General features: G+C 32.8%; 5 protein-coding genes across 9 annotated transcripts; 2 read left to right on the top strand and 3 right to left on the bottom strand.

The window, feature by feature from the left end:
- The first annotated feature begins 140 nt into the window (after nucleotides 1-140).
- UQCR-C1 (Ubiquinol-cytochrome c reductase core protein 1) lies at nucleotides 141-2,809 on the top strand. The gene is made up of 6 exons (XM_033333004.2): nucleotides 141-298; nucleotides 858-1,076; nucleotides 1,154-1,539; nucleotides 1,613-1,976; nucleotides 2,061-2,315; nucleotides 2,382-2,809. The coding sequence occupies exons 1-6, from the start codon at nucleotides 230-232 to the stop codon at nucleotides 2,520-2,522; spliced, it is 1,434 nt and encodes a 477-aa protein (XP_033188895.1). The 5' UTR covers nucleotides 141-229; the 3' UTR covers nucleotides 2,523-2,809.
- A 185-nt stretch (nucleotides 2,810-2,994) lies between these two features.
- Mob3 (MOB kinase activator 3) lies at nucleotides 2,995-5,056 on the bottom strand. 3 transcript variants are annotated; one of them, XR_013058830.1, is made up of 6 exons: nucleotides 4,860-5,056; nucleotides 4,467-4,617; nucleotides 4,148-4,375; nucleotides 3,963-4,078; nucleotides 3,667-3,893; nucleotides 2,995-3,556 (listed from the first exon to the last, which is right to left on the bottom strand). XR_013058830.1 is itself a non-coding variant. In XM_033333094.2 (5 exons), exons 1-5 carry the CDS (start codon nucleotides 4,908-4,910, stop codon nucleotides 3,729-3,731), a joined length of 711 nt encoding a protein of 236 aa, XP_033188985.1. In that variant the 5' UTR covers nucleotides 4,911-5,056; the 3' UTR covers nucleotides 2,995-3,728. The 3 variants fall into 3 exon arrangements, 2 of the variants coding, with proteins under 2 accessions (XP_033188985.1, XP_033188994.1); XM_033333094.2 differs by having other exon boundaries at nucleotides 2,995-3,893; XM_033333103.2 differs by having other exon boundaries at nucleotides 2,995-3,893; nucleotides 4,866-5,052.
- A 925-nt stretch (nucleotides 5,057-5,981) lies between these two features.
- Letm1 (Leucine zipper and EF-hand containing transmembrane protein 1) lies at nucleotides 5,982-9,927 on the bottom strand. The gene is made up of 7 exons (XM_033332829.2): nucleotides 9,724-9,927; nucleotides 8,921-9,378; nucleotides 8,658-8,828; nucleotides 8,271-8,585; nucleotides 7,727-8,191; nucleotides 7,200-7,637; nucleotides 5,982-7,128 (listed from the first exon to the last, which is right to left on the bottom strand). The coding sequence occupies exons 1-7, from the start codon at nucleotides 9,776-9,778 to the stop codon at nucleotides 6,712-6,714; spliced, it is 2,319 nt and encodes a 772-aa protein (XP_033188720.2). The 5' UTR covers nucleotides 9,779-9,927; the 3' UTR covers nucleotides 5,982-6,711.
- Nucleotides 9,928-10,666: 739 nt separating this feature from the next.
- Nucleotides 10,667-16,930, top strand: LOC117156136 (uncharacterized). Of its 3 annotated transcripts, none has more exons than XM_033332921.2 (7): nucleotides 10,667-10,776; nucleotides 12,233-12,525; nucleotides 12,613-13,015; nucleotides 13,099-13,431; nucleotides 13,510-13,915; nucleotides 14,169-14,808; nucleotides 15,412-16,930. In XM_033332921.2, the coding sequence occupies exons 3-7, from the start codon at nucleotides 12,689-12,691 to the stop codon at nucleotides 15,470-15,472; spliced, it is 1,767 nt and encodes a 588-aa protein (XP_033188812.1). In that variant the 5' UTR covers nucleotides 10,667-10,776; nucleotides 12,233-12,525; nucleotides 12,613-12,688; the 3' UTR covers nucleotides 15,473-16,930. The 3 variants fall into 3 exon arrangements, with proteins under 3 accessions (XP_033188812.1, XP_033188794.1, XP_033188803.1); XM_033332903.2 differs by having other exon boundaries at nucleotides 13,096-13,431; XM_033332912.2 differs by lacking the exon at nucleotides 12,233-12,525 and having other exon boundaries at nucleotides 10,671-10,776; nucleotides 13,096-13,431.
- Nucleotides 16,931-17,093: 163 nt separating this feature from the next.
- On the bottom strand, nucleotides 17,094-21,141 carry Ir25a (ionotropic receptor 25a). Its single transcript, XM_033332794.2, has 5 exons — nucleotides 20,992-21,141; nucleotides 19,734-20,866; nucleotides 17,983-18,821; nucleotides 17,559-17,888; nucleotides 17,094-17,477 (listed from the first exon to the last, which is right to left on the bottom strand). The coding sequence occupies exons 1-5, from the start codon at nucleotides 21,116-21,118 to the stop codon at nucleotides 17,135-17,137; spliced, it is 2,772 nt and encodes a 923-aa protein (XP_033188685.2). The 5' UTR covers nucleotides 21,119-21,141; the 3' UTR covers nucleotides 17,094-17,134.
- Between the last annotated feature and the right edge of the window lie 3,000 nt (nucleotides 21,142-24,141).

The raw sequence follows: 24,141 nt of genomic DNA, 5'->3' as shown, positions 1-24,141 counted from the left end.
TTAAAAGAATCGACTTTATATCAATTTTATATTATATGAAGCTTTGTACAATTGGATTGTTATCATAATAGATATGGGTTTTGATCTATTGTTTCATCAACGTTTATTTATATATATATATATATATATAATATTAAAAAGTATGTCAAAACTATACTCCTCTAAGCATCAGTTCGAACTCTACTATCATACTCGTCGCAAGGTCGTACAGTTGTAAAGACTTAAAGAAATGGCGACTCGTTTGCTTAAAGTTAGTTCCGCATTGCGGGCTTATTCTAACAAAACCAGCCTTGTAAAGGTAATAAAATTCAAGTTCTATCATAACGTTGTTATTATTATTAAGTAGTAACAGAATAATTTCTCGAACTTTACGTTCAATTCAATATGATTTTCTCAAGCTGAGAAACCATTGAATCCATTTACTGCTTACGTAATAAGAATGAACTTTTTAAATGTTTGTAGAAACAAAAGAAATATGATGAATTATTATTAATGAATAACAAACAGAATTCAGTAAATCGTGTTCTATGATATATATAGGAATACTTGTATCAAGCTATCATAACCTTAATTCATGTTGCACAACGGTGTCGTAAACAGAGAAATTTAATTTTGACAGATATCGTTTTCTATATTATTAAAATGATCACATCAATTTCATTTCAATAATTTATAATGTTTAATCTTAATGTACAATCTTTTAGTTATTATTTCAGCCTATAAAATTAGTTTTGTCAAGATTATTAATATTGGTATATCTTTTAAATAAAATAAACCAGCATAAAATGAAATTAATCTTTTACACTTTTGTCCTTTTAGTTTTCTTTGTTATATGTCTATAGTTATATTTATATCAGGTACCAAAGCAATGGCAATCTACATCAGCGTCATTAAAAGAAATATTGTTGAATCAACCACCAACACAAGTTACAACTTTAGATTGCGGTATGAGAATTGCTACTGAAGACAGTGGTGCACCAACAGCTACGGTAGGATTATGGATCGATGCTGGCAGTCGCTTTGAGACCGATGAAATTAATGGAGTTGCCCACTTTATGGAGCATATGGCTTTTAAAGTAAGTAGTGGTGTTCAAGTTTACTTGAAATAAAATGTTAAAAATGACAATCAAAATGAGAATGTAATTACAAACAGGGAACTACTAAACGTTCACAAACTGATTTAGAATTAGAAATTGAAAACATGGGTGCTCATTTAAATGCATATACAAGCAGGGAACAAACAGTATTTTATGCTAAATGTTTAGCAGAAGATGTTCCAAAAGCTGTTGAAATTTTGAGTGATATCATTCAAAATTCGAAGCTTGGTGAAAGTGAAATCGAAAGAGAACGTAGTGTTATTCTGAGAGAAATGCAAGAAGTTGAAACAAATCTGCAGGAAGTTGTTTTTGACCATTTACATGCTAGTGCATATCAAGGTACACCTTTAGGAAGAACGATTCTTGGCCCTACTAAAAATATTCAAAGCATTACAAGAAACGATCTTGTTAATTATGTTAGGCAATACTATGGTCCACCTAGGTAATTACAACTATCCATAAAATAATTTTATTATACATATATGTATTTAAAAATTATTAAAATTTCTTCACAGATTCATTTTAGCCGGTGCAGGTGGTGTAAATCACAATCAACTAGTAGATTTAGCTCAGAAGCATTTTGGCCAAATGAAAGGGCCATTCTATGATGAAATTCCACCTTTGTTAGAACCATGCCGTTACACAGGATCAGAAATAAGGGTTCGTGATGATAGTATACCTCTCGCACATGTTGCTATTGCTGTTGAAGGTGCTGGTTGGTCTGATCCAGATAATATTCCTCTTATGGTTGCAAATACCCTTATGGGAGCATGGGACCGTAGCCAAGGAGGAGGTGTAAACAATATAAGTTTCTTGGCTGAAGCTTCTGCAACTGATGGATTATGCCATAGTTATCAAAGCTTCAATACTTGTTACCAAGTACTTGTTATTAATTTATATTACTGCATATGTATATAATATTGTACATTAATCATGTGTTAATAAGAGATATCTTTTTTATAGGACACAGGACTTTGGGGTGTATACTTTGTGTCTGACCCAATGGAAATTGAATGGTTTGTACATAATGTACAACGTGAATGGATGCGATTATGCACGTCAGTGACTGAAAAAGAAGTAGAACGCGCGAAAAACATTCTTAAAACAAATATGCTCCTTCAATTGGATGGAACAACTGCAATTTGTGAAGACATCGGGCGGCAAATGCTTTGTTATAACCGGCGCATACCACTTCACGAACTTGAAGCTAGGATAAATGTAAGTAACATTCACATATTTTTTATGTTTTAAATACAGTTCTCATATCAATAAAATTATTTGCAGAGCATAACTGCCTCAAATATTCACGATATTGGCATGAAATACATTTATGATCAGTGTCCAGTAATTGCAGCGGTTGGACCAGTTGAAAACTTACAAGATTATAATGTCATTCGTTCCGGCATGTATAGATTACGAGTGTGAACATGTTACCATCAATAAATTTAGAACAAGTTATAAGTAACACAGACCTTTTAGCAAAGGAATTGGCATTAAAGTGAGACTATAAAAACTCAAACTATTTATAATTATAAAATATAATCATAACTATAATATCAAATTATTATTGAAGCTACATAAAAAAATGCTGTATTTAATCTTTAGTGTGATATTTTATAGTCTTATTTTAATACTGGTGAATAAACAGTACATTTCCAAATCATGTATTATCTGGCTACAATATAACAATAAATTCATCCTCGAAAAGTTTATTTGTTGACTTGTAATCTGCAGTAAACGAAAATTGTATATAATGAGTGAAATTATTTCAAATAATCATAATCCATTTTAAGTTATTTATAAACAGTGAACAAGTTTTTATCATGGCAATTGGTTTATTGTGTTTTATTAATTTTTAAATTTGTACTCTTTTTTCTTTTTTTTACAATATGCGATGTTATCTATTTTTATTATTAGTACAGTGTTATTCATAGAAAATGTTTTTAATTTTTAATGCAATATATGAGAACATTACACAAACATCTTAATGACGCAAAATTATATATACAAATATATATTTTATAAAATAATTTTATAAATACAATCTATTTATAAAATTAATATGTATCATAAATAATCTATTTATAAAATTATTAGTCTATTTATAAAACTCGATGTATAAAATTACTTGAGTACAAGTGTTAATCTGTACATTTAAAGATATATAAACTAATTTTAAGACATACAATTGTAAAAACATAACTTGTATGTTTATACATTAATTACTTACTGTTACAATTAATTATTGTAATAATTGCTGTAACTATTTACCCACAAAAAGTATAGATTTTCAAAATCTAATTATTTCATTTGTTACGCATTTAATATGGCTAACCAGGGAGAGAGAGAGATATAGTTACTTTAATAAGATATCCTAAAGTAGAATATAAAATATTTTCAATATTATAATTAAAGAACTTAAGCACTGTACATAAAGCATTTGTTGAAATTCTTTGATTCTGTAAATTGGAAAAAAACAAATATTATCTTGTGGTATCCTAGCAATAAAAATTTTGCAATACTTTTTGAAAGGCAATAAAATTGTATGGTCATTATCTATTTTACTTACATTAAAGCAAATTTGTTTCATTCTAATTTGGTTATGACTTCATGCATTTATTAAGCTTACAACTATCTAGCATTACTTGATGGTGCTGTTGCTTGTGTTGGTGATGCAGTATCCTTGCAAACTTTAGCAGTCATTTCAGCCAATGGTTCTAATTCTTTTGTATTTATTAATTCAAATTCTGTTACAAAATAGTAAAAGTGTTTGTAACATGTATTTACATGTGCTTCCTAAAATAGAAATATTTTAAATTACATTTTAATATGATAACATTTATTGAGCATGTATATGAAACTTACCGCTCCTATTGCTACGATACGATCAAAATGATGTATATAGACATGGACAAAAACTCTGAACAAACGTGTCAAAATTTTCCTACAGAGTGGTACAAATGTTTTTGGAAATGGTACATCTAAAAAGAAATTTTTACATATATAAGTTATCAAATTACCAAATATTAAAATTTTTTAAAACTTTATACCTGTTGATACAGGAAAAATGGTTTCATTATTAATTTGTGCTTCAATCCAATCCATAAGAAGGCTAACATATTGTGGTGCTGGGAGTGCAGTAGGTTTTTTATATTTTTCACCATCTGCCCATAAGTATTCAAAACGTGCTCCGCCACTCATTGTCGGACAAGACGCAGAATCACAATATTCAGATACGGTACCATATATCAGATTTATTCTATTAAAAAAGTCTACCACTGAAATTATATTATTATTTATAAAGATTATGACCTTTTAAGCCTTTTTGTTATATAATAGATAGTAAGATTAATAGAAAATTTCAAATACCATGAACTGCAATCCAATCGTTCAGATCTTCTCCTGGTGGTAATTTCACAACAGATCTCAAATTAATTCCTGAATTCAATGAAGCTTGTGCTTGTTTATGCAAAGAATATCGTAATGTGCCATGAGCAAATTTTTTTTTTGGCCTAAATGTCTGAAATGTCAAATAATTAAAAATCCATTATTAAACAAATTTATTTTTAAATACCTATACAATGAATAAAGGGAAAGATATGAATTAAAATTTAATTCACAAGACTATGTAAAAAACTTTATAAAGTTTTAATAACTTTATATAGTTTAAATAGAATGCATTTAAGTATAAAAATTGATCGGTAATATCAGGTTAGAATTTTTGTTATATTTTAAAAGAATGTAACATAAACAGAAATTTACATTCACCTTCCCTTTTTGAAAAAATTCCATAAAACCACTTAACGCAGTCATTATGGTCAAATATACAGAAAACCTGCACCTCTTTCGCGAGTAGCGAGGTAACCGGTAGTACAAAGTATTCACTCTGTCTTCTTACATGTGCTAGGAAATCCTTGTATCGTATGTATGTATAAATCTTCACTACATTATTTTCAATTTATTTACAAACATTAGAATGAAGATAAAATGCTGAAATATTTATCATATATGTAATATTATTTCTTTATAAATAAATTTTAAAATTAGTGCTCTAGTCAAATATACAATAAAATGAACAAATGTAAGTGATTTAGGATATATGATGATACTTTTAAATATCTTATTCATTGACCAAGTAGTTTATGTAAAATTCACATTATTACAGTAATTTTAAGATATCTTGAATATGTATGATTAAGATTTTATGAAAATTATATTATTTCAAGAAAAAATTATATCTAAAGATAGAAGGATTTATATATATCTAAAGTTAAATAATAATGTACAAAATCAAGTGGATTTAAAGAAATTAAATAATTGCAAATTAAAAATGCAAAACATCGATATTTAAAAGAGAAAAAAAATCATAATAAATATCTCTTATATTCATATACATAAATTTATCTGACTTCTTTTTATTTACGTATATAATTTTCTATAACTCGTATAAAACATAAAATACTAAATAAATATAATAAAAATATGAGGGAAAGATATATATTAATATAACAATGATAAATATGTAAATATGATTATTGACCTAAATTAAAAAAAATTGCTGTAACTTTTATACAGAAATGGTTTTATTACATAAACCATTAAATAATAAATTACATATTCAGTTTGATGCACTAAAGTGAAGAAGTAAATATTTTGCCCTGTGCATCATAACCATTCATGTTTTTCCTGAAATAAAATATTTGTTACATGACGATATACATATATTATATATATCTTATATAATATATATATGTAATATATGTATAATATATAGTACTAATAATTATTCAATTTTTCATATAATATATAGTACTTATTAAAATATTGTATACTTTTTTATATAATTGCATCTTTATGTAATCGGTACGTACAGGTAACCACTAGTTCTCTGTTGTATACTTAGCAATTAATTATTTTATTTATAAATGTACATCTTGTTTTAACCTTGATTAAGAAGCTGTTATACAACAAAAGAAGTGACCTATTGTTTACGGATTATAATTCCGTAATAATCAATAGTTAAACAGATGGAATGATCCCTTTATGCTATTACAGTATTTTGTAATTACGTTTTATTGAAATAAAAGCTGTATATTTCTATCGTATTTCATTACTAATCATCAATATTAGTAACATTATCATAACATACAATTTTACAAAGCATTTTTTTACATTGAAAGTTTACATGCAAGATGTAGTTTTTGTGTCCAGCACGTGTTACCTAGAAAATTCATAAAACAAATAATATATTGATGCCATTAAATGCATCACAGTCTTCAGAATTCAAAATCTGTTTTAGTTTCATAAATATAAAAATTATATTAATATTTTGTTTGTCCTTAATCAAATGTTTTAAATCTAAAGACATGCATGTAACAGTAACATTTACCATAAAGTGCATTACTACATACATGAAACTATTACAGTTGTTTTTCTTGCAAACACTTTTTACTTTACAAGTTCGTTTACAAAAAAAAAAAATTTATAATAATATCGCACTATGGAGGTAGAAACATAATCTAAAGATGAAAATATAATAGCTTTCTAAATTAGTACCCAGTAAAAAGGTTGTATTCATAATTACATACATTAATCATATTTGTTTGTGCGGTTATTACAGCTGTTTAGAGCCTTCCGCTTTTTTTTCAGGTGGTGGAACACCGGGAGTCAACGGAGGATTTCTGACTGGGTCAGAATTGGAATTGCTCTTAAAAACTGCAGCTGACTTCTCTCTTTCTTTTTCGGATGAATGTGCAGCAAAACTTTTATTCGATTCTTCAACATTTTCTTCTAATTCTTCTTTGCCGAAACTCTTCTCAGTCGTCACTGGTGTAGCAGGAACTGGTGATTTAGGTGGAACATATTTTCTTTGAGTACAATTTCCATCTTTAAGTTCACTTGCATCTTTTTGTACCGCTTTCTCGGTCTGCCCTTTATCTTCCAAGATTTCTTCTTTATCAATCAATTCAAGCAATTCATCTACTTGCTTTTTACTTAACTTAATATCTTCTTTACCAATTAATTCCACCACCTTAAAATTACGATATGCAATTAGTATAAATTTTCGTTATTCAATTATTTATTCTATATTATATATTATACCTTTAAGACGTCTTCAATTTTTATAGATCCGTCCCTATCGTCGTCAATTTTTGCTAGAATTTCGGCTATGCGTTGTAATCGATGCTGATCAGGTACATTTTGAATCTTTTTAATTACTGAAATTAATTCATCTATCTTAACTAATTCTTCAGCAGTTTTTGAAACAGTAATTTCCTCTTCGCCAACAGTATTCTTTTGTATTTCTTTCATTTGTTTTTCAGATTCAAGTTGTGTCAAGACTGCATCCATCTTATTAATCATCTTATTCACTTTCTTAAACAAACGTGTAGCACCTTTGGATACCTTAATATTTTCTATATCTTCTTGGCCTTTAGCAGCTGCTTTTATTTCATAAAGTTCTTTGATATCTTCTTGGTACTCTGCCATTTCTTCCTTCAACTCTTTCAATTCTTCTTTTTCAACAGACATTTTCTTATCCTTTATAAAATTGGATACACAGTTATCTTTCAAAAATAGTAATAAAAGCTACTAATCTAATACTACCATAAAAAATAATTTTCACATACCTTCCCTAGAGAATCTAAAGCCTGTTCTATTACTTTTACATCTGAATTTGTAATCTCGTCGGTTTTATCGTTTTGGACAACAGTGGCGATTTGCGGTTCTTTCTCTTGCCGCTCCTCTTCGATTTTACGTTCCTCCATTTTAATAATTTCAATATTCGTTTTATGGTCCATCTTACCCTCTTTCTCTCCTATTGCGCCTTGGGTACGTGCAACGACAGTATCAGGAAGGGCAGAAATGGTAGCCTTCAATTTGTCTGACATAGGTATCGTTTCGGGGACCATAAGCGCGCGCGAAAGAAGCAGTAACGAAGGTGGAACTTTTTTATTTAGACTTAAGTCTAACCATTGAGACAATTGTTCCTTTAACTTGCTATCTGGTAATCCGTACGCTCGCATTCCGCGGGCCCTGCACGCTTGTTGTAATTCAGTTCTAGTAAGTGAGTCTATACCTTCTTTTTCAATTAGCTGTAAAGGTAATATTATCATATTAACATTAATTACTATTTTCGAAAAAGCTTATTATGTGCATATACATAATAATTACTTTATCATCTGCAGTGAGACTTCTAAGTCTCATTCTAAGTAAAAATCGTAAAAAGTTTGATGTTCCAAGAGTTTGTACATCTAGTACTCTACATAATGCAACTAATTGTGGTCGAGTAAGAGAATCTAATGTAATCTCGTCTTCGAAAAGTTTGCTGAATTGCATAATTTCTTCGTTACTGGCTACAGCACCAGACGATCGTACTTTATAAAAAAATTCGGCAAATTCTTTGGCTCTTATCGATTTATAACCAGGTGACTGCACTGCCATATCATCCAATGTCTGTTGCAGAAACTTCGCCATTTCAATTTTCATCTAAAATTCAGAAAATTATATACATATGCAACTTATTAAGAGAATTGTTACTAAATATTATAGAGATGATACCTTCAGTGCTTGTTTTAATTTATCCTCTTTCTCTGTTGCTGTTTGGAAAGTAGATGGTAATAAACCAGGGAAAAATTTAATAACAATTGGAAGTAAAAATTCCATGAAGGGTACAATAATAAAAACAGAGAAAGGAATAAGTCTGAAGACATCCCCTGTTGTTTTTATAAGCTAAAAATAATTAAGTTAAATAAATCATTAAAATAATTGAATGAATATAACTTACAACTATCATTTATAGTTATACACAATTCGTAACTTACAAGTCTATGTTCTCTTCTGCTGAGTTCATTACCCTTCAAAATTCTCCATATCAGCTTTGCTGAAATTTTCATATCAAGACCTAACAACCTAAATCCATGATAATAATGTATAATTTCTCCTTTGACTTTTTGCCATACAGTTAGCTTCTCTACTTTTTCCACTGATTTTGAACCACTCTGAACAATAGATTCTTGTGCTTTATTTTTTATTTCTTTTTGTTCCTTAATATTTCTTACAGTGTCTTCCACTTTGGAAGATGATTCTTGACCATGCCAAGTTGGTGTAATATAAAATGAACGAGACTGTACATATGACAAGTTATTACTATTGCAGTTCTCTGTTATCGTTGAATGCAATAATAATCTATTATTCCTGGTATCTCTTCTACCCATATAAATAAATGCTAAGTTACCATTTATTTGATTGGTATTATACCACAGTTTAAAGCAGTAATATTCTGTAATAAATATACTTTATAAAGCATTTAGATGTAAGATGAAGCAAAGCACGAGTATAATTCGAGATATTTTAATATTCATCAGTTTCAATGACATATATGTTGTAATAATATCGATGTAATATCTATTTCACAACATAACCTACAATCGCGATAATCAGATAGATCATTAACAAAATGTCAATGCAAAGTGGAAAATTTATGTTAATTTATCACCGATATTAATAGCGTCAACTACAAATTCGCCTGTTACATAAACATAGCGTGTACAATCTAGAATATATGTATTAAAAAATGTTACAATTATTATTCAATTTATTATCGAATAAAAATAATTGTACATACGGCGAATTGTTCTCTGGCCAGATACCATCCTTTTTGTACGAATTAAAGAATTCATCTTGTACTACAATATTTTGTTTGTAATTTTTGTAATTATTTCGAAGCCGTTTTTAACTGCAATGTGGTAAAATGCCTCACCGTCATACATTTTCCAACTTGAACATAGTGATGAGAGAACAAAGATCAGCTAGTGTTGAACTAGTATATCACTATTTTTAGTGTAATAATTAATATCTCCGTTAATACCGATCTAGGATTACTTCTTTCAATATATTTTCTTTTCAGAAGTATATTTGCAATGAAATATACATCATAATTTCTCCAGAAAAATAGTTTTTGTTTATTTATAGTGTATTCTTAACCGTTTAAGAACATACAGGTAGCATTTCTAATGCAAATTAGTTACACGAATGAAAACACATGAACTTCTCTTTATAAAATATGTATTATTGAATGATTTAATAAATACATAAACTATAATTAATTTAATATTATTTTACTTTTAAATGTATAATATAGTTTATTTTTTATGTACATATATCTTCCTTAAATTTTCTCTTTATCTTATTATCAATTTAATATCAGAGAGTGAAATATTAAATTCTCATCGAAAGTATTTAAATGGGTTTGATGAATCTGTTCATTACGACCTCCCTAGATTACACGTGCCATCTCTACTGCTATGTGTCATTATGTACCATTGATAATATGAAAATAATATGTGTAAAATATATATTTATTTACAATGAATTATAATAAATAAAACCTAAAAAATGAAGTACGGAATGAAGTGAGATAATTAGATTATGAATGTTTATGAAAATTTATATATTTCTGAATATGACTAACGAAACAGAACCTAACTAAAGAAATCACATGTTTATCATCGATAGAAGATTCATTTCTGAACAGACCAAGGAATCTTGTGCAAGAACTGTGCGATTGCCAGCACCTGGAAGGGGGAGGGGCAGTGAAGCTTTTAGTAGCCGCCATGTTTTTCTCTGAGTGGGGTGTGTAGAAGAGGCCGGGGTGAAAATCATCTCTCGAGGCATGCAGGTACGTCAAAATTTCCAAATTTTTGTTGATCATGATCGAACTAGCTACCATGCTTGTCACGAATTGACAGTGCGTTGTGTATGAAGGCAGGTTTGTTGTTATTTTGTAACGTCATGCAGTTGCTCATTCTCTTGACGAGAGAACTATGACTCAGACAAAACGCATAGCGCAATCTGCAAGGTTATTCGCATTGCTCGAACAAATACCTTTGCCAACAATTCGTAGACAGTCAAGCTGCAGCATTGTGCACACGAATTTACGGTTTGTTTTCGTGTATCAGTACGAGAGACACCTATCAAGTGGACGAGGCTGGTTGATAATACGTGGAAAACTCGAAAATTTTATCCTATCATGCTCGAATTCCTGTACCCGCGTAACCCAATGATAAACGTTTTTGACAACATTGATAAAAGTGTCGATTCGTCCTGGTAGATTCTGTAGCTTGTTTTTATTTGCGTACGCACTATGATAGCTCATCTCCTGACCACGATGTGGAACATGTATTTTAGCTCCACGATCCGTGCAACGTGATTTAATAGTCTCTAATACATGAACGTACGATTCTAACTGCGTCTTAGATTACTAACTGTATTGTACATAAAAAATTTCCAATACTCTAAAATTTAAATGAACGTGTTACAAAACGTGACATTGAAAAATTTAGAGTAGAAATATATGTTTGACTTTGTGTTATAGTAAAATAAACAAAATTTCATATTAAATGTTTTGTGTCTATTCTGGAGTAAATATTGTTCCCACTTAGGGTTAAGAAATCAGTTTGCTTTAGACATTTAATATATTTTGTATTTATTATATCTATGAATTATATTATATTATATCTATGAAATAAAGAGAATAAATCTTTTAGCAATACTTTGATATTTTATATGAGAACTAACCTTAGTCACCAATTTCTGTTCTATTGTGTTTAAATATCTATGACTCATTTTACTTTTTATTTTTTTTGTAATATGTGATATATATTGTTTGGTAATGCTTCTTATTACAAGAGACTAAGTTAGTCAAATTAGTCTAAGTTAGTAAAAGTGAGGTTTATTATTGACAGAACTTTGTTTCAATAAACATTGTTTTATTTTTGTATTACTTTATATGTTTATAGGATGATATATGAGCTATTAATGTATTGGCACTAACACTTATTTAGATTATATGAAAGTGAAAGTTTTACACAATTACCAGTTAGTGTTGTTTATGTAAGAAATGTGATAACAATATTCTATAGTTCAGTTATGAAGCCTTTTATAAATTTAAGTTTGCTATATATGTATAACATAGAGTTTTCAAAACATGTATTGTAAAATGAAGAATTATATTTTCTATCGTATAAATAAATGAGAATAATGAAAAAGAAATAACACGTATTTCTTTATTTGCATGAAATGTTATTTGCATTCAGAATGTCTAAAGTGATAATTTGGGAATTATAAAATTTCAGTGTCAAAATGGGGAGGAGACTATATTTGTTATCCTTCGCTAAGACCTGCCAGCCTCATTTCCACAAGATATCCACCACCTGTGCACAAGAACTAAATAATTTTTAATATCCACGTAACTGAAATCTCAGGAAGTACCACCATTGATTGTGGGCAACGAAACTAAAAGAGAGAAATTACAAGTAACAAGAAACAAAAGAACATTTATTAATCTAGTAAATGTCAAGGTGGTGGATTCAGTAAAATTGAAACATTAAAGGACAATAATATAATACTGTAACTCTATTGTAAATAGGTAATTTGATTTGTTACTAGCTTTTTCATTAATCTTCATCACACCGACATTTAGTGTACAACTGTTAAAATTGATTTGCTTTTCAAGGAGAGAAGATGATCACCCTGGAGGTAGTGAAGTCTGTGAAAGTTCCTGGGTCTAGGAGGAGCTTTATTAAAAGGAAATGAGGAATCCAGCACTGCACCTAGTTGGGATAGCGACGTCCCCTGGAGGAGGTGAAGTGTTTGGTACCAGGGCCGAGGAGGAGTTGCGCCAGTGGCTTGAGACACGCTTGGACGCACTGGGAATCGACCCCGTTGCGTACTCGCGATTTGTACTCAGCCTACTGCGCTGCCCCGACTCGGCCCTAAGCCCTCCAGAAGAAGCAGTTGGTACAGGTAGAAACGGAGGACGTCGCATTCGGGCCCGACCTAAAGCAAAACTGCCCACGCGAGGAGACACAGAACAAAGACGTGCTGTTGTGCAATGTTTAACAAGTGCTGCTGATAATGTGCGTAATTGTAATTGTTATTATCATTTCATACTTTAAATATCTTTTTACATGTATCAACAATATATTTTATTCTATAGAAGTGTGGGGTGGAAACGCTGGTCGACGAATTATGTATGAAACTTCGAGACCTAGAAGGAAGTGGTTCAGATGAAAAAGAAGAAGATTTCAAGAAGTCTGATGATGAAAACAAAACGAATCTAGAGTCGCTTACACCTCGCGACAGAGCTCTCAGATATTACGCGGCATTTCCTGCTTTGCAACCTACGACCTTGAAGAAATTTTCTCAGAGAAAAGATAGGAATTTTGGAAATAATAATAACAACAACAACAATAATAACAAAATTAACGGAGTCAACTACAATAACAATAAAAACGCTAGTAAATCTCGCAATAAGAAAACTAAAATGTCCATTGTAAGTATCCGAGATTAAGTCAAGTATCGTAATATATTATCAAGAAGAATCATTGACTAGTTGATCTACTTGTTATAGAGTATTGATTCACGCAGAGCAGAAGAAAAGCAAAGTTTTGGATTTGCTAAATCAATGGAACGCGAGAGGGAAAAAGAGCTAGAATTGGAATTGGATAAACTTCGATTGGCACAGTTACAAGCAAAATTTGACGAGAGCTTGGAAGCACTTTGGGATTCAGGACCAGGCAATGCACAGGACACGGCTTCGATTTGGGCAGCACCTACGCTTTCTATTCCTTCAGGACCCCTTTGGCCGACAGACACTACCGAGACAATCTTTACTGTATCCACCTCAGACAATGGCTATGCTACTGACACGCCGTATCAGGAATCTATCGTTGACGACTCGCCGCTCATTCCATGGGACATCGATTTAATCAGCATTGAAGATTATGCGGATGAATGTAGTAACAAGAATAAATTAAGTGAGTATCTTAGGTACATATAATTTACCAGTGTCACGACATAGTAATACTGACTTAAGTATATCTAACGGATAGGAGATCGTTGTGACATGTAAGTAAATAACAGAGTACATCAAGTTAGACGTAGAATATCTGTGTCGTACTGCAATGTATGTTTTATTCTCATTTTTTGTTTCATATACGTGCAAAAGTTAGTTGCTAACTTTGTCATCTAAATCAATGGTAAATAAATATTTGATATATACCATTCCAGAGAGCAATGTTAACTGGTCTGACTCAGCTATGGATGGATCATGGTGCTGGAAAGGGCTAGGTAGTAACTTAGCTACCTTGGGCCACAGTCCTCAGACAGGTAGCTGCTTCTTTCCAGTCGCACCGCGTAAAACTCCCATTGGAACACGCAAAGAATCTCGTTCAAATCTGAAGGTAAACAGCCTTCCAGAACCGGACGAGGATTTGCTCACTTCCGCGCGGACACACTTTCGTCCAATAAAGGATGATGGTCAGTGGGCCGATGGGACAACATTTCCCGTGAACAATACTTTAGAGCGGGTCGCGTATCGCAGATCTGAGTCAGGAAATTTGTTATATCTTCCTGGTGGAGAGAGTCCTTACATGGAGTATCGAGAGAATGACTCGCCGCTTCCTCCAGTATCTTCGAATTTAACGTTGAAATTCAGGGTGCGTCAATGTGACAAGTGCGTTCAAACCGAGCCCATTCGATCTCCGGTCAAACGCAGAATTCTCTCCGAACAGGATCATTTTCATTATACTCCGATCGGAATGGAAGATACTATTATTCGCGAAGAAGAGAAAATCGAGAAAGATTGCTATACATTGGGTCAACTGGACTGGGTACGGTCTAATGTACCTCTGCACAATGATAGGAAAAGGTAATAAAGTGTACATAAAAAGGAAATCATACTACGTGCCGAAGGTTTTGATTTTTTCTTTTTTTTCCGTTTTGATTTATTGCGCTCTATTGTACTATTCGTCAACCGTCATCGTGCTGGAAAATACGAACGAAAAAAACGTTATGTAAAAAAACATACACAAATTAATAAGACCTCTCTCATTTGTTCGAATGTGTACGATGTGTACAGATATACAATAAAACCAAAGATTATTGGCTGAACAGTCAAATTGAAAACTGTTGTACGTTACGTATTATGTTACTAGAGCTACGAACGTTGAAATACTTTTTTTTTTTGTTACATTTGTTGTTATGTAACCTGAAATTGGAAGATGTGTATATGTATATGTACTTATATACGCGTAATTAATCACGTGATATGTAGTGCATGTTACGAAATAGAGGAACATTTAATTGAGCAAACACCTCTTGAGAGATTGGTCTCGATGCATTACTACATCGATCGGGTTTTTATTTGAAGCGCGCGATTTGGCGTAACGTAGAATGTATATGGTCCGAGTACTTAGTCGAATTTACTGCAGTTACAATTAACGTTACATATTTAATATGTTTTTTCCGATAGAAGGCACAGTAGCAGTTTCGGATGCCAGCCTCTGACGACTTTGCGTCCGTTGACCTTATGAACTGGATAGATATGAGCTGCTACAAATGCTTTGTGACTGGAGAGTTTGAGGTGTAGCTATACTTTTTTTCTCAAGACGAAGACGCAAATTGTTAACAAAGAAAAGAGAAAAAGTAAAAATATGACATTGGGGGGCCTCTTGGCATGTGGAATTTGTTATGCATGTATCCAAGATGGTGCCGTTAAATGAAAAAAAAATGTATCCCCCGTTGTCGTTGAACAAAGAGTTAAAAGAAATAAATAAATAATGGTCGCAACGCGAACAAAGCGAGACGAGAGGAATATTAAACGTTCATTTAGATAATTATTATTAATCCTTTGATAAACAAAATGCAGAAAGAGAAATGGGACGAAATAGAGAAAGAAAAAAAAGGTGTATATGTTTACGCAGCGTTTAACGATGAGAGCGCATGCGATGAAAAAGGAGAGAAGTATGGAGAACGTAGTCAATGAGATTTCGTTTGTAGCTTGTTGATAATTTTATGTGAACTTTTTCGAGGAGAAAGAAACGAAAACGAAAAAAAAAGATATATATATGTAATTAGTGCGCTGATTTTTCTAGCAATTGTAGCGTGCAGTTTTCCTTTTTTTGTTTCTCATCTGATGTGCAGGCGTTCAATGTGTGTTTGCATTTGATGCATTGCAGGAAAGAGAGAAAAAAATGAAAATAAAATGTAACTAAGAAAAAAAATGCCAAAAAAAAGAATGGAATTAATTTAAAGAAAAGAATAAAGAAAGAGAAGAGCAAGCCAAAAGAGTAATATTCGAGGACGGAGTACTTATAAGTATAAATAAAAAGGATAAAAAAAAAAAAAGTGCCGCACGATATTAAACCGAGAACCATCGAAGTACTATTCTATTTTCTTGTTGTTTTTTTCGTAACTATTAATGGATTATCTTAATTATATCCCCCTAATTATAATTTAACATCCTAGATGATTAATACCCTGTCCCCCAATTCCATCATCCACCAGATCCCACGTTTTAAAGAAACCCAGAGTATCCAATGCTTTTCCAATGCTCCCTCAGAGAGAATATCGGAAAATATTATTGAAAGCGTACGTGTGAGGAAAAACAAAAAATATATATGTATATAAAAAAAAGAACCGTATAACTTGAAAACAAAATACTACGCCTACCTCGGCGAAAAGGCGGATAAGCGGACGAAAACGTGAGAACAACGTTATTAGAAAAAGAAAAAAAAACGAATGCCTTTTAGAGCGAAAGGAAAAGGGTGAGTAAAACGTTATTTAAAAAAAAAAAGAAAAAAAAATGGTGATATGTTAAGACGTCGCGAGGAAGGTTAGTTAAAATGACAAGCAATGTACGTGAATTGTGATGCGAAGAAAGTGAACGGAATATGAGGGAAAAGAAACGAAAGAATATCCGAATATGTATTCTCTGCGCGAAGTAATGTACGCAAAGGGAGTAACCAAATAAAGGCATTGCAAACGCTGAAGCTCTATGTCATTTATAATTCTGGTCCAGACTTTCTTCTGTAATAAAAAAAATTGTTAATTTTTTAGGTATTCCTGTACATCGTCCTTTTATGTTTTTATTGAACACTAACCAACGGTAAGTATTAATATTGAAGTGATATATCTGTAATACACGATGATCGATTCATGAATATCTTTTTTTTTTTTCTTTATCACAGACACACTCAAAATCTTGGTCTGAGTTGGCTATTCTGAAAACCGTGCGTAGGCGCCGGCTGTAAGTTGAATCTAAGTGGTTTTACTTGTGTGACTTTCCCTTTGGTTGTGCTGTTCAGATTAATCTTCGTGATCTTCGTACGGTGTCGATAGTACCAGTATTCAAAGGCCAAAGTGAAACAAGCAAAAATAATACCTAGAAATATAACAACGAATACTCCTCCGATATTTTGGATGCTTATACCGTCACTTTGACTGTTTTCTGCGTCGCAGTCTTTTCTCTCAGGGTTCTTCTTCCACCATGTGTCCTTTAATTTCTCCAATTTCCTCTTGTTTAGTAGTATCAAAATTCTACATCAAAAGGAAATTAGGCAATGACATTAAATTACTCTGTAATTAATTTGCTATTTAAGGTAGACAAAAGATGCATACGCATTGTTAAACTGATCCTTCAATGGCGATCCCTGTTGAACGGCAATGGCGTAAGGCTTCCTCGAAAAATCTTCGCCTACTTGGACCAGGTCACAGTTCGTCATAGTAAGATACTTAATGGTCGTTGAATCTTCTATATAAGCGAACTCGTTATTCGAATCAAGACGCCGAACTCGTCGTAGCGCTTCTTCGGTGGAAGCTGGAAATCCAGCCTCTTCCATGGCTTGCAACATTTTCGTGTATTTGTCACTGACAGGGTAATCCCACACTGCCAAGTTTGCCCTCTCTACATCTGACAAACTATCATTAAGGCTCATTTCCTTCCAGATGCTAAAATGTACAAGATCAATGCTCTTCATCCTTTGATCTTCAAAGTATTCGACTTACAACCTTGAAAGTAATCCTAATCTCTTCGATTACTTACTCGTAGAATTTCCATTCAATGGCAGCCATTCTCTTGAAGTAAATATAAGCTGAAGAATTTATCACCGGCGCATATTGAATCTTATACTGTTTACTGAGATCCTCCAACGTTTCGATTGGAATTTCTAGCCTGGACACTGTCAGAAACGCAGCTAAATTCGCCGTGTACGATGCGATGATTATAAATCCGAATAACCACCAAGTGGCAGCGACCAGTCGTCCGGAAAGATTTTTTGGAGCCTCTCCGCCACCCTGTGGTGTCAAGGAAGTCATACAAAACCAGAAACACTCCCTTAAATTGAATTCTCTTTTCTCGTCGTCGTTCTTGTACTTTTCTCGATTGTTCTGGTAGCTGTACGGAGACCAACGGTCGAAGATCCACAACAAGACGCTGGTAAAGAGATAAGCGGCTAGGATACAGAACCAGACCTCGTTCTCCAATACCGTGAGGAATTTGAATAGCGAGCTGGTTGTTTTCGTTTTCAACATCATGATGGACAGACCGACCAGATCGTAGTAAGGCACCGTGAAATCGACCACCCTCTCCCTTTCCGCTGTGACCCAGACTGATCCTAGAGCGATATCAGCTCGTTTGTCGATCAGCTCTTTCATCATTCCGTTCCAACTCCCATTCGGATTTAAACTTCCATATCGTCTGTCCTCCGTTTCTCGTATTTCGTACTGAAAGCCTACCGTGTCTTTAATCTCGTCCAGCAAGTCGATGCAGAAACCGTAATACGTGCCGTTTTCTTCGTTGTACATTACAAATGGTGGATGAATTATGGTGACTACACGGTAGCTCTTCACCGCTGTGGTATTCATCACTTCGTTGTTCGTTATCTTTAGAGAAAATGCAATTAAATTCGAATTGAGTCGATTAAAGAGATAAACGTAAAAATTGAATTATTAAGAGACCGAATTCTTTTGCAGGACTGGGATGGTTCTGTAAAGATATTGCGTTTCCTCTGATAATAAGACTTCGATGAACGCAGTTATATTTTTATTAGGGCAAGTAACGATGATATCTGGAAACGAATGGATAAGTACCTACTCGATGCATGACTCGCGAGTGTCAAGTTGCAATTACGTAGTTGAAGGGTTTCGCGTTACATATTGGATAAACAAATACAGTTGCATGAACTATTTCCATTAGCGTGCACCGTTATCAGCAATAAAGGTAAATAAATATAACGATTACATGTCAGGGGCATGACTATCGTGATGGTTAGCCGAATGAAGGTCACGACTAAGAAATTAATTTTCCACTTTATAATTCATCAACTTAAAATACAAAAATTTAATTATAAGGATATTTTAGTACTCCTAATTTGAAGAAATTTAACGAAGCATTCATCTCTGTTTAATTCGATCCATTTCATTTAATCGTAAAGTAATCTGTAGTGATTAATTCTGCACGATATTAAACTAGAGACGTGACATTCGATTATCGAACAGATTCCTATCGTCGCGTGACTCAAACACACCATAATTTTTTCTTGCTGATCAATAGACTGACCTAATCTTGCTTAGAAATATCACGTGCACACTTTATCAGTTCGTCTGATTAATTTCACGCGCGATGAACTTTCTACGCTCTCTTCTGGATGTTGAACGAACATACACTTTGATACTTGAAACTCGTAGAGAAATTGAAGTTAAATACGAATTCTTAAAATAACAAGGAAGAAAAGTAAACGCAAAGAAAGGAAGATATTGAGAAAAGAAATTGATATTCTGTATACACAAGCTCACCTGCAGTGGTGCGGAGATACTCGCGTTCCAAGATCCGCTATCGATAGTGTTTGAAACAATCCCATCTTTTATGTCCACTAAATGAATGGACATCTCGAACTTGGCCCGGTGTTCTCCATTCTTCGATCCCCATTTAATTCCAGCATAAGTCGGTGTCATGTTTTTATAACTTTCCTTTAACCTATTAAAAAAGTTCACCTTTCTTTCTGGGGTATTAGTTTTATCATATTCGTCACATGTGATATGCTTAGGTTCTACTGGCCATTCTCCGTCATCCAAGGCCGATTTCATTGCCCGAACGCCTAATTGTATTAAATCATAATAAAATGCGGAAGAAATAACCGGGTTTGACAAAGATGACTCTATTGGGCTTTTCTTGTTAAATTCTGGCTTCATGAAGAGGATGTTCATATTTTTACACTCGCATCTCGGCCAAACGTTAAGTTCCGGAGTCAATAAAAACCAACCGTACTTTTTGCCAGTAAAGTTTAAAGCTTCCGCCGCTTCCAGAGCTATATTGATGGTATTTTCATCACCAAGAATGAAATAGTTCACTATATCCAAATCTCGTAAACGAGGTAACTGTGTTCTCATTTCCATTATTTGCTGAGAAGCTTCGTTGATCACGTGTCTTGTTGGCACGTTCAACAACAAACTTTTATATTTATGATCCATGACGAAATTACGATCGTACAGAATCGCAGCGTTTGTTATGTTCAACTGAATACACAATTGTCTGATTACTTCTGGTATTAAATCTGTCGGAGGCATCACTTGAATCAAATAGGATTCCTGGTCTGTGTTTAAGTTCCTCCAGTATAAAAGATCTCCTTCTTGACCGTATTGTGCGGATAACGTGGGGATTCCCAAAGCAGCTGTGAACGAGTTAGATATCTTGGCCCCTAAACCGGCTGTCGTCGTGTCTATAACTAAATCTGGAACTCCGGTTCCTCCTTTTTTTACAGCCGAATCCCAAGGTTTGCAAATACGATCGAGAGTATCGTTGACGTCAGATTCATTCACTTGAACGCTCCAAACCTCGCCCAAATAATTCGGGTATTTTTCATTGATTGTCTCTAACGCCGCTATTATGCTACTGTTTGCTACTTTGTTGGCTTCATCGTTAATAAGATCTAGGGAGAAGGACGGTGTAAAGAAAAGATTAAAGTTAAAATCGTTGGAATTTAATGGATCTGAACAGTTAACTTTAAAAATTTACAGATTTGAAAATTGAGAGATTCAAAATTTAATTACTCACAAAGATTAACAGCTCTTGTTTTTGTAGACCCTCGATTGCCCACGACGTTTCTCTGCGCGTAAACCGCAGATTCACCGCAAAATCCGAGGAATCCACACATGGCGATCGTAAATCCCACGAGCCTCATTTTGAGAATACACAAAAACTAAATCTAATAATAATCAGTTTTTAAGGCCGTCTTTTACAAAACCTCCATGATTCGTCTTTCCTCTTTTACATTATTCTCCAATTTCTTCGAAAGTTATTCGAAATGATTATTGGGTATAAGAAAAAATACAGCGTTAAAATTGCAGTTAATTTTCTTACGATAATCAGGTTGGTTTCGATCGTGTATGTGATGTGTCTCGAGATGGGGATATCGCGTGCGGAAATCGGTCAAGCAACTGAGGGTAGTCTCGAAACCCATAGCCAGACTTTCTCTCCGTTTCATTTGTGTTTGCCCATTGGTTGCCGCGGGGATGACCCAATCAATTCTTCCTATCAACGCAACTTGTCTTTTCGTTTTCTGCCGTTAGTTTTTCGACAAAATTCTCGATCGTCGTTCGTCTTACATTGCTGCGAAAGGAGTAGTAGACGCGTACGATGTTGAGTTACCGCGAAGAATTTGCATGTCGTACATCGCGTGCCATCAGCCCCCGGTCGGTCGTTAGTTTTATCTCGTCGTGTATATATGCACACGCGTATTGTTGAAACTTTCAGTTTGATGTGATATCGATATTTTCGTGACTAACGATCGTGACCACTTGATAGAACCGATCTGTATTCGCTACTCGTTTCTTACTTTTGTCCGTTTGTCTCTTGGCATGGCTGCAGCTTTATGTCTGCAAGATAGGATCGATCTAATTTTGATTCATCTATCTTTCCGTTCTATAATTCCGTAAAAATGTTACGTTTTATCGTGATCACATTCAGTTACACATTTCTTGATGAAACACTGTTTTCCATTATGAAATAAAAGGTATTTTATAAGGTACTAAAGAAAGAATAGTCCAGAAAGTGATATATTTATAGTATTTTAGAAACAAAGTAGAATGGAATTTCTGACATACCTAGATGTTCCCTGGTTATATACTCCATTGAATTCTTTCTATTAATATCAAAATTTTCATAGCTTTTAGGTAGACAGTCAAATGTTAGTAACTCTGAAAGAAAACAATAAGCAAGCATAGGAAAAAATGAAAGTTTTAAATTCTAGTAGTAACAACAGCGCCTTATAATTGCCGCGCCTGATCAACCGCTGACTTGTCCTACTTACATGCGACTGCTGGCGCGCTTCTCCAAAATAATCAACAAGCTAAATAAGGGTCGATAAAGTAGCAGGTATGAACATGTATCTGAAACCATCTTTATCTACAGTTGCAATTGTTACATTCAATTTACAGCGTACACTTGGGTATTTACAATGGGAACGTAAATGATAATGTTCGTTCCAAGGAGTAGCTTTAAGTGTCCGTTTTCGGGCTGAAGCTGAGGTTTCTCTTTTCATACCGTTGCTAAGACGTTTTTGAACATCAAAATCCTGTTGTTAAAACGTTATTAATCTTTGTAGCTTAAGAGCCTGGCACTGTACGTACTCCGATTGCAGTTCCGTATGATGAACATCATAAAATTTGTGGTTAAGACAGGAGCCTCGATTTCGAGTAATTAATGCAGCCAATGATAAACTCGTGGACGAATATGTTCTTGGTGAGCTTTTACTTTAGCAGAGAAAACCTAGCTACATATTTATACATGATGACAAAAAATTGTTTAACTAATATTCAAATTTGAGTTATAATTGTTTATTGGTGGTAACCATTTTCGTGACAACATTATGACAGACCGAGCCGTTATTTTATGAATGAATGACTAAATGTTTGGAAAGTCGATGGCCGGCGATTCGAAATTCTCGGGTTTTACATAGTCATAACTTTTGAACCAGCGGATTTCACGCCTTTAACCTTTTGGGACTCTAAAGTAAAATAAAACCAAGGAAAGGTCATATAACAGCTCTAAATACTAAATAAATAAATACTAAATAAGTGTGAGCTCTAGACACTCACACGTATACATATTGAAAACTGAAAACATGGGAAACCACGGATCAGGGTCATATTTTATATTGCGTCAGTTGAGTTGAAAAAGATCAACATGGAGGAAAGGTCTCGCTTTGCGCATGCGCAAAAAGTTGCGGTTTATTTTGAAAATTTAAAAAATTACTAGATACTTTTTTATTCAGATTTCTTTATTATTGAAACAATAATAATAAACCCAGAAAATAAAAGTTTTAAAACGAAATGCTACGTATCCTTAAATTAAGAATAATAAAAAGTTATTTTTAAATTTAATAATTTATTAATTTAAAAATTTAATAATAAACTCTAATACAGTAACATATTAGTAAGGAAATATAAACCAAAAGTTTTATATAAAGAATTTATTATTATAGGAATATTAAAATATTTTCTTAATAATAAATGTTGTTTTAAATGAATGCTGCAGTAAATGAAGTATCTATCAAAAATTAATAATTTTAATATCATTAACTGGATACTAAGAAGAATATAAACTTTTGTACGCAAAACTGAAATTGTATGAATGTTTTTCTGAAAGGAATATGTATTTTTCATTCGCAGAAGATATAATAATAATCATAATTATTGTATATCAGACTTTAAGTCTATTACAAGGAAGTTTTTTGGCACGAAGCATTATTCTATTTAGAATACCTTTCCCTATAGTATATCGTATTCCTTCGTGTAGTTATTCTAACCTTATACATACATAAGCGTAGATATAGTTTACGTAATAGTATATATATATATATATATACACACACACACATATATATATGTATATATGCGTGAACATAGCTATAATACTAATATACTATACTATAATATCGTACTATTTGGTTGTCTTGTAATACTGTTTGGATTTTATTCCTTATTGATACTGTTTTAAGATATTAAAAAAAAATAGAAAATAAAAGTATGTAGATTTATAATAATGAACTAAAAACGCATCGAAATAAAAATTAATAATTTATAAATAAATAAATGTGCAAATAAATAAGTAGATGTGGTAGTTTATGGTGCGAACTTTTCGCCTCACTTTCACCTATATTCATCGGCGATTTCTTTACTCATCTCTAACAAGATGAGACATGTT

This window comes from Bombus vancouverensis, chromosome 7, assembly GCF_051014615.1.
Source record: "Bombus vancouverensis nearcticus chromosome 7, iyBomVanc1_principal, whole genome shotgun sequence".
NCBI lineage: Eukaryota > Metazoa > Arthropoda > Insecta > Hymenoptera > Apidae > Bombus > Bombus vancouverensis.
The sequence above is the reverse complement of the archived record's forward strand: the minus strand, read 5'-3'. Positions and strand labels throughout refer to the sequence as shown.